Source organism: Thunnus thynnus, chromosome 17 (assembly GCF_963924715.1).
Source record: "Thunnus thynnus chromosome 17, fThuThy2.1, whole genome shotgun sequence".
NCBI classification, from domain to species: Eukaryota; Metazoa; Chordata; class Actinopteri; order Scombriformes; family Scombridae; genus Thunnus; species Thunnus thynnus.
Genome location: NC_089533.1, coordinates 10,831,244 through 10,841,387, shown reverse-complemented (window position 1 = coordinate 10,841,387; position 10,144 = coordinate 10,831,244). Strand labels below are relative to the sequence as shown.

Sequence of the window (10,144 nt, the reverse complement as noted above, 5' to 3'; positions counted from 1 at the left end):
GCCCCTCATTAGAGCCCTGGTTAGTAGCACAGCAGCTGAATCCTCCATGTGGGTAAGAGGACATTTGAAGCGCCTATTGTACATTACTGAATCAAAGGATCAAGCATTGGTTTTGCTTAAAAGCCTTTTTGTTATTCTACTGATTATTTTCTTATTGTTAAGGGTTCCTCCACTAGTGGTGATTAGGAGTCTTCTTGCAATCGTCCTTTTCTCTTGGCATATTGTGGAATGCTCCTTGGTGCCAGAGGGATGAACTCTAAGCATTTACAAAATTAGTTCACTGATTTTGAAGTTCATCACCCACAGAGGAAATATACCAAGCACTGCTAACTGTACAGTTATTATAGAGAATACAGAAAGAGCTGAGAAATGCATACTCTTGAAATGGCATCTTAAATTATAACTGTGCAATTTTATCAGTACAACACTATCATAACAACAAAATGTGATTTGTGTGTGAATTTCTAATTCATTTATTGTATTTGAAATCTGGATAGTAAATATATAATAATACTTAACTTTGTAAACCTTAAAAACCCTTTAGGTCTGAATTCCTTAGCCTAGCCTTTTCTATTTCTCTTCTCTATTATTCTTATAGTATTACGTCAAAAATGAATGCCTGTTGCCATTGCCCTGCGGTAAGGTAGTGGCCTTGTGTGCGAGAGAGAGAGAGAGACAGACAGCGAGAGGGGGAGAGAGAGGGAGAATGAGAGAGTGACACTATGACAGTGTATCTGGGGGATGGGTAGGATGATTCAGCCTCAGGTCTGGTTAATTCAGTGGTCTCTCCACTAGGCCTGGCTCTTGGCAAATCAGGGTTTTGTGGCAGCAGCAGTGAAGCAGTTATTGCTTTCAGGAAAGGATCCAAAATTAAATTAGCCTCTTTTTAAAAGGACATTTGTTGATAATGGCAACTGGCCTAATTCAACCCTTTATGTATTATTTGGCAGTTTTCTTGTGGTCTCCCTCATGGGTTCACTCTTGCACTTTCTCTCTGTCTCTCTCCCATGTTTTTCTCTATATCTTTCTCTCTCTCTGTCTGTCTGGATGTGTTGTCTCTGGGCTATTATTAGAGTAGACGGGCTGGTGGGAGGAAGTAGACGCTCTTGTCATCTTTTTATTTATGGATTATATTCTGCTTTCCATGTGCCTGTTAAATTCTTTGTATACAGTTATCTGTCTTTTGTTTGTATGTATTTTGTGCAAAATGTTATGTTTAACATTTTGAGGCAATATGGGTGTTCCACACTCATTTTTTGATTAAAGGAGAAAACACATACAGTATACGCACATGCATATGAACACATGTTAATCATAGTGTTATCTGTGCCACCAGTAGATGTTCATGAGTGTGTCCTTAAATGTGCCTCTGGCTGTGGGGTTGGCTGAAGCAGGACTAACCATGTTTTACTTTACCTTTTTAAATATAAAGCCATGGTTATTAATCTTTCATTTTGTCCTGTCTGAGCTGGTATCTAGGGAGAGACCTTAAATACACAAAGCTCTTAGACATTCTCTTTGTTTTTCTCTCACCCCTTTTCATGCCGCTTTCTTTCTGCCTGAACGTAAGTGACAGCCACAAAACGAATAGAAGAGGCGCAAGAATGTCTGTTCCTGTTTAGCTGAGCTGTTTTTAGCTTCATGAACTGTGTAAATGCCCTGACTTTTAATAAACAATAAATAATATAAAACACATTTCCTGCCTCAGCCTGAAATATTCTCATGATGCTTCCATGTAGAATTTGTTCTGTGTTTACTTGACAGAGAGAAAGTAGATTACCAGATAGACAAGCTGTCCAACTGGAATATGATAATGTTTCCCAGAAAGACAAGCTGGTGTAGCCATTGCAATCTATTTCCTCTCCCTCCATCTTCCTTATTCCTTCTCTCCTCTTTCAATCTTTTGCTCTCACTCCCTATAGTCCAGCTCTCTCCCCCTCATGGCCCTCCCCCGTTTCAGTAATAGGAGACTTGAAATCAATAGCACATTAGTCTGGCCGGAAACTCTTGTGGAATTAAATATGAATGACTGAGATTGCAGCTCTACCTGCTGCTGAGAGAGATGCATGATGGCTCTTGGGAATATGGGGATTTTTTTTTTCGTTCCTCCCTCCAGTAAACAGTCAGGCCATTTTGTGCTGTTCTTACAGCTTACTGGATCACTGGGCTACCTTGTTTTGTCAGAGATCAGTGTAGCAGGACTGTGGACTTTGATAGGTATTGTTGGGGTTGTCATTTTGTCTTCGGCACTGAACAGTGACCGGTCCGATAGCATAATTTGATAGAGCAAATGGGATCCGGGACGTCACAAAGCCGCGACAGCTCAGAAGGCAAGAAAAATCAACCGGCCACACCCATCCTCCAAACACAGCAGCAGTACCATTTGAATATGAAAGAGCTCTCTGGTTATTAGCAGATTGCATCTTACTTTTTTTTCAGTGTTTCCTCCAAATACAATATGTGCCTTTTCTTTCAGTAAGCTTTCAGGTTCGCTGCTCTATACATTAATTCTGGAACTTTTTACATGCAAATTTCGTTACTTGGTAGTCTTCCATTTTCATTAACTGGTTCACTGTGTAAAGTGGAATAATTTCTTTTAACATGCTGTTTGGCTTAAAAGCATAATTTGCAAGGTGGTTGGAGAGTGCTGGCTGGTGGGAGGAAGGTAATATGAGACAAAAAGCCACTGCGTATGCTTGTGGGAATTGGTGGAGGCTTGGGCACCAGTAAGCTAATACACATAGATGATATAGAGGTAGATGTATTTGTGAGCTATATTTCATCCCATCAGAGATGAAACGGTTTGTGACAGATGGAGTGATATTGTTCCCCTTTAGGCCCGTGAGTGCGGCCCCTCCTGCTTTCCCTCCCTGACAGATGTAGGGGGAGGACCACAGTGCACTCTTCTTTCTTTCAATTGATTTGGGTGCTTGAACCCTTAGGGACTGGAAGATGGTGGTTGGATGGGGGTGGTAGTAATGGTGATGGGGGTTTAGTCATTTCCTGCAGCTGAGAACCTGCAAAAAGTCTAAAGTGAGTACTGTAAAGAACTCATAAACACATTATATGCATACATCTGCATATATTTAAACATGAGGCACACTAATAGCAGTGCGCTGTGTGTACTGCACTGAGTGGAGCTGGAAAGGAATATTTCCATAAATCTTGGTTAGTGACTGACAGCATAGCATGCATCCATGCATGTAATGTAGGCAGAGGAGAAAGTGCGGCTGCTCATGCTGGTGGCTAAGACTTATGTGTTTCTTCCCAAGATACATTCAATTCATTCTTTACAGTTTATTCTTGAATAAGCAAAGACCTACAACTCATTTTTCTTCTGTCTGATAAGCTCAATGCATTCTGTCAAGGCCGGTGGAGGGGTAAATACCAAGAGGTTTGTGTAATTCAGTAAATTTTTGAGTGATTCTGCAATGATTACCTTTATCTCCCCCCCACCCACGACTGTAGGATAAACATTAGGAGACTTAACAGCTGTCTTGTAGCAGATGTGTCCTGTTGCTACACCTCACTCTCTGTCCCTGGAGGGGAAAGGTCAAGACAAGGGTGGAGGTTGAGGCAGAGATTCTCCTGAAGATGCTACATGTTGAGGCTTTGAGAGTAACAAACAAATGAGCATCTGCCTGCCCCTTGTATATGACACCGCCACCAGGGGATGTAGATTAGAATTAGCATTATTGATCATAGTAATCAGTCTGGTGTAATTCCTCCATCCTTTTTTTAAGAGCAGCTGAGCAAGCAAAATGATCTATGCACTCATTTTTGTACTATTAAAATTTTATATCATGCAAACTTCCTCAGAAAATCATCATCCTCAATCTTTCTTTCTTATTGCATGTGTATTTTTTCTCCCTATAATTGTTTTTCCTTTCAATTTAAAAAATCGATTGTGTGTTCTTCCTTTTTAGGCATTAATGTTGTTAAAGTTTTTACTGCTGGTAGAGTAATCCTGGAAGCAGACACCCAGTAAAAAGTGGTTAATGATTTTAATAGGACTCCCTGGTGGAGTGGGATATAGAGGGGATGTGCCCTGGCCACGGGCGCGTGGCGGCGGAGCAGGTGGATGACGGGCAGCTGAGTAGTGGGCTCCAGGGGGAGGGGGGCTTCCATTTTGGAGGACTCTTGGGGTTGAGAGAAACCCTGAAAAAAGGCAACCCCATCTGGAACTGAGGTGGGGGCTCTGGTGTGAAAGAGATCTAGTGGGTGGTGTCTGACACTCTCTCTTTTGTTCTTTGGTAACACAGCAGTGATGGTGGTGGTGATGGGGGCTCTTGCTGCCGTGGGGGCTGGGCACTCAAACAATAGTGCCGATCTAGGAATTGAAAGCCTTCCATGAACAGAAAGGCAAGGAAGCAGGCAGGGAAGGTGCGGACAGAAGGATAAAGCAGGCATGGGTTCAGCCCTCTTATAGTAGGTGGGGTTTCCAACTATGCAAGGACGCTGCAATGTCACACAAACACAGTATATCCACCAAAGTAGTAATTTTATATTGAAATGTTTATGGTAAAGATTCAGAAATGTTTTTCATATGTGAGGATTGTACATATGAATGCTGGGAGAAGAACATTTTTTTATTTTATTAATAAATAAATCAATTATGGTAAGCACCATTGTGCAATAAATTTGAATTTGCTGAGTCTCAGAGCAGCAGAGAAAGAAAGATGAGTTTAGGCATTGTGGTGGAAGCGTGCCTGTATAGAGGAGAGATGGAGAATGTGAGCTTCATTTATTTTCATTAGCAGCGTCTATGGGCCAGAGTCATGCCTGCTGCGAGCTCTGACTGCTGCTCCATGCATAAACATACATCCGCGAGACGTCTGTCCTTGCTCGGCTACAGCCAAGCCTCTGTCATGCAAGGTTAATTTTACCTTCGTCTCCCCCCTCTCTTCATTTTTCACATCTCTCCTATACAATTCATGCCGTTCATCAGCCGTCTCACAGAGGACAGCCAGAGTACCTGCAGCAGCTCTCCAGGGTGCTGAATAGGACGACAGTGGGGTAGAAGGAGAGAGCGGTTGGGGGGGGAGGGCTGCAGCAGCGAGCATGGCTATATTAATTCTTCATAGTAGGCATGGGGGTATGGAGTGATTGCAGGCAGAGAGGAGGGAGATGTAGACCTGCCATTACAATAAACTGACAAGTCCTCCATTAGTGGGAAGAGTCATTGATAACTTCATTCCTCATTTGCTCAAGCAGGACAGAGAGAGGCCCTGTGAAATCCACAGTTTCTGACACACTTGTTTTATCCACCTTAAAGAATCTGTAGCATCCTTTAATAGCTGCTTTTTTGAGAACTGTAAAATATTTTTGCTTTTTTTAATTAATTGGCTCACTAACCTGACTCTCAGTCATTGTTAGATAGCAGTGGAGTAAACAAAGATGTAGCTATATCACATCTCCTTGTAGAGGTCAAATTTGAGGACTGAATCTTAAACAATCACCGATGAGGCAAGGCTTTCTTTCTTCTCTAATTATGGTAAACACCCCCACCCTCTGGTGTAGTCTCGGTATAGCACGCTTTGTTGGTTTGCGGAGAAATTATATAGAGCAAGCAGCCCTCTAGATGATGCTGTTGAGCATTTTTTCCCCCTAATAAGATTAAACTTTGCATCAACAATAGGACCTTCCTTCAAAGAAATATCAAATTATGTTCCACTCTAAAGTGACATTCAATGCTATTTGGTTTAATGTGTAAGTACTGCTGTGTTTCTAAATCAGGGCATTGTTTTGGAGTAAAGTCGTGCTTGAAACTTCTTTGGCTTGCTTCCTAAATTTTATACAGAAATGAAACCAGAGAAACCTTAAACTGTGGTGGATATGCGCCATTATCAGGTCGCTCCAAAACCGGTCAGGTGAGATTTCTGCATGAACAGATGGTGGATATAGACACCTAGCACAAACTGGTCAACCTTGCTGGGAAAAATAACAAGACCGGAAGTTAAAAAAGGTGCTTTCCAAGGTGATGTGAAATTGAAATGCGTCAGTATCCTTATTGGAAATGACTGCAGCTCTCTTGAAAAAAGACACTGTGGACGAGAAGCTACAAAACTAGTGTTGAATGGCTGTGTGTGTTTGCAAAGACATGTGAGAAAAGAAACACGGGTTTTATTTGGACGTTTTACCGGATTTGGAGCATCCATTGCGGGTGACTTGACGCTAACAGCCACGGTTCAGCTCCCTGCCGCCAGGAGGAGGAACAAGGAGGGAGGGAGGGATCCCTGCCCGCCGGTCCCAGCGTGGAGAAGGAAGCTCCTCATCTCAACACAGGACGAGACAGAGCCAAAAACACAGCGGGAGGGGAGCAGTTTTTTTTTTTTACAGTTTGACTTCGAAGAGTTTCTTTACATGGGGACGAATAATGACATCTACAGCGAGCGAAAGGAGGGCGTTTGCTCATAAAATCAACCGGTGAGAAGTTGTTGTTTAACGGCTAGAATAGTGCGTGAGAGTGACCTGCCGGACAGACGGCACAGATAGCCTGTATGCTAGGGTTTGTAAGGTTTCGCTTACCATAAACCGGTTAGTATAATCACAACTGCACCGTATTGTAACAAAATAAAGATATATCTAAGTAGTTTGCGGTCTTATTGACGGTCTCTGACACTTTGAAGAGTTTAGAAACCTGTTTTCTATATATTGTAGCATCGTGAGAGCATTGTCAACAATGACTGAGCTACTTGAGTGTCAAGCTAGTTAATCTACTGTGGTAATATGTCATTTGCTAAGTAGTATTTAAACGTGTTAAGCTAATACCGATCGAAATGATTGAAACCATCAAAATGGTGACATTAAGATGTTTTGTTCTTTTATGTTGTGAACGCCTAGCAACATTATTACCTGTTTCCACATGTTATGAACTGGTTCTCCTTCTCTGTATAAAGTAAGGTATTAACTATAAATCAGGTAGTTCTCGTTACTCTGAGTAAACACTGGTCAGATTCCAGGTGAAGTCATTACAGCACTTCATATATCTGTCATCTGGCTCATTGAATAACATGCTTTGACAACACTGGTGTGTGTTTATGTGTGTGTGTGTGAAAATATTTGCAGCTAAGTGGCCGTGACCCTGTTTTCTGCAGTAGACCTTCTTGTAAAAAGGACTTAATCTTGTTTTTTGATTCAGGGTTTTACCTGTTGCTTTACACTGCAGCAAATCACCTTATCTTCAAGCCTAATTGTATTGTCTGTTTCAAGACACAGCTTAGCCTTGCAACACCAGATCACTCCTCCAGGAGCCTGTGAGAAAACAAACAGGATGACAGATTCTTATCATCGACCTGCAAGTGGATATTTTCTCACCTCAGAGAAAACTTTGCTGAAATCATCACATGGTTGACTTTTAATAGGGTCTTGTACTATTGGTGGCTTTCCACTTTGTTAATATGCCCGCTAATCATCAGTAACATAAGCAGAAGAGGTATTGGCTTCATTGAACTGTCTCCCACTGCATTCTCCAAGTCTTGTCTGTCCTCTCCTTAGTGGGAACCCAGACCATTGTTTAGTGCCGGATGCAGGAAAGGGTGGGAAGGGGTGTTCTGGCTATTGCTCTTGCAGCCGTTAGCTTTCCTTTTTCCTGTTTTAAATGGAGGTGCACAGAACTGCAGAAACTGTTTCCACGTCTTTTGAGGATATAGGGTTGGCTCATAAAAGTTAAACATGCAAAAAAGGCTGATTTCCAAGAAGGTCATGTCATCATCAGGAAGGTAAAACGCATAGCTAAATCTTGGTGAAGGGAGTAGAGGTCTTGTTCTCTGCCTTGTTTATTGATGGAATGACAGTATGAACCATTGCTATGTAATCATGAGGGCCGAGGTTTGGGAAACGTTGAAGCCTTTGCAGCTGTGTATATGAAAGAAACAGACATTTTGTGGTTGTAGAGGAGCAGCTGCTTGCTTTCTCTGTCAGAGGATTGTTTTTTTTTTTTTTTTCTGGCTTTGTCTCTCTTTAAGCCTCACATTTGCCGTTAGTCCATAAAGGCCAGGGACAGAGCTCTGGCTCCGTGCCCGCTCCCTGGAGCCCACTCGCCACCTCTTTGTGAGATCTGCTTGAGTCTCCATTCAGAACAGCTGCTGGCCTTCAGCATTGCTACTAGCATCAGTAGCTGAAAACTCTGTGATGGGAAGAGGGCTTGCAGATAATGTAGGACATGTCTCTGAAACTTTGAATTGAAACATGCAGTGCAGATGGTAGCACAGTTTTAGATGCAGAATCCGGTACATTTAAATGGGCATCACTCTGATTGAAGAAATGAAAAAGAGTTTTTCTTGTATTATGATGATGAAGCAATTAGGCTTAGTCTCTTTTGTAGGGATTTTAGCTCTGGGATCTATACTTTGGTGGAGCATTCAAACATTTCCTTGATAATTTTAGTTTTGTGGATCAACACAAATCAAAACAGCTACTTTATATGTTCTCTATCTTGAACATCATACATCTTGTCCATTAAAATGATATAATTGTCATGTCTAGGACTAATGTAGCATTCATCTGCTCACATGTTTAACTGACCTTTTGTATTTTTCTCTTACTCAGGACTGTTGCTGCAGAGGTCAGGAAACAAGTGTCCAGAGACTATGGCTCTCCCCAGCTGTCCAAGAAAAGAGGAGGCATACACCACCCTGTGAGTCACCCTGTGTGTCACCCTGTGTTTAACTTGCTGGAGTTTCAAGCCAGCAGGTTTTGAGGCTTACTAATTAGCGAGGTCAGAGGTTGTTGGGTGTAACTTGCATTTAAGTTTAATTGCAAGGAATGACTCATGAATTAGTACAGACACTAAGTGTGAAATGAGGTGGTTTTAAACATATACAGTACCTGCTTTCGTTCACCTTTATTGTTTGACAGCAAGGCAAAGGTTCTGCATGGATGCTCTCCCAAAACAGTAAGAGTAAGGGTAGTTATATAAGATGCTGTGTTATGGGAAATATCTTTTTGCCACGGTACAAGGACAACGGCAAAGTTTTTAATTAATACAGATACTCTCTGAACTGTGATCCAGAAACCCCAAAGAAACCAGACATGGTTTATTCATTGAAGTTTAGGTGTGCTCCATAAGGACAAAGGAGATTAACTAAATTAGGTTTTAGGTTAATATTGATGAGATAATTTGATAAACCATATTTTATATAAATGTTTGGGGTAGGGGTTGTATTAGATGTTGGTTTAGCTGTACAAATGCTGAAAAAGGCAGTTTGCCGAAATGTTGAAATAAATGTGTCAGAGTTATGAGTGTCCAGCTTTCCTTTCCTTTTCTTTCTTTTTTTTTCTGGCTGTAAGGCAATCAAAGGAAAGTAAGCGTTTCTTCAAAAACTGAGAACTGAAAACGACATGTTATGCTGAACACACCACTGAAGGACAACATTAATCCTATTCTTTTGTATCTTGTCAACAAATTTACAGAACATTTTTGTCAAGTGATCACATTTTGTGGCACTATGAGTTATAAGTGTCTGACCTTTTAATAACTGAACAGAAACGAATCATTTTCTGTGATGCATATGTATATTCACATGGTTGTAAAATAAGTAGTAGTAGTGTTGACATAACTACATCTCTGTTTTATTTACATCCATGTTCTGTATTTTTGATCAATGTATCAATATCAGAAGTCCTATATTGGTCTATCCTACAGGCTTCCTGTCAACTCTCTCTTCTGCACCTTGCGAGTCCTGTTGATCCTACTGATCAGATTAAGATCTGTCATTATGGCCATGTCAGAGTTGCTACATAATGATCTAATGTTGATTGACAGTTGCCTCTGACGGAAGTAGTTGAGCCAGTGGACTTTGAGGAGTATGTGAGCAGTCATGCTCCTGGGGTGGAGCCCGGCCTCCTCAGACAGCTCATAGAGTTTCCCCAGGATGACCTGGAGCTCCTCCAGCTGGACAAAGAGTGTACTACACTGGAGCCCCCACTGCCCGAGGAGGAGGAGTAAGTCCAGCTGCTAATGGCCAACACAACCCTCATACTGTAAAACACATATCTCACTATGCTCTTGACAGTACCACACACACAGAGGATTAATATTACTGTAATAGAGGACAAACTTCACCACAGAGAAGAACAAAGCCTTTCTTTCTGTGACACTGAATGAACATAAATATTAAAGGCATGCTTTGCTCAATTATTA

The 10,144-nt window shown here is 41.6% G+C and overlaps 1 protein-coding gene across 5 annotated transcripts in view; it reads left to right on the top strand.

The window, feature by feature from the left end:
• Nucleotides 1-6,016: 6,016 nt before the first annotated feature.
• The window catches only part of LOC137168409 (dedicator of cytokinesis protein 7-like), a 28,712-nt gene continuing 24,584 nt past the window's right edge, over nucleotides 6,017-10,144 (top strand). For 2 of the 5 annotated variants that reach the window (XM_067570967.1, XM_067570966.1), the window contains exons 1-3: nucleotides 6,028-6,426; nucleotides 8,551-8,638; nucleotides 9,767-9,945. In XM_067570967.1, coding sequence (XP_067427068.1) covers nucleotides 6,377-6,426; nucleotides 8,551-8,638; nucleotides 9,767-9,945 — 317 coding nt within the window. In that variant the 5' untranslated portion in view covers nucleotides 6,028-6,376. Of the gene's footprint in view, nucleotides 6,427-7,620; nucleotides 7,722-8,550; nucleotides 8,639-9,766; nucleotides 9,946-10,144 lie in introns of those variants that run through there. The other 3 variants (XM_067570968.1, XM_067570964.1, XM_067570965.1) reach the window with 3 other exon arrangements.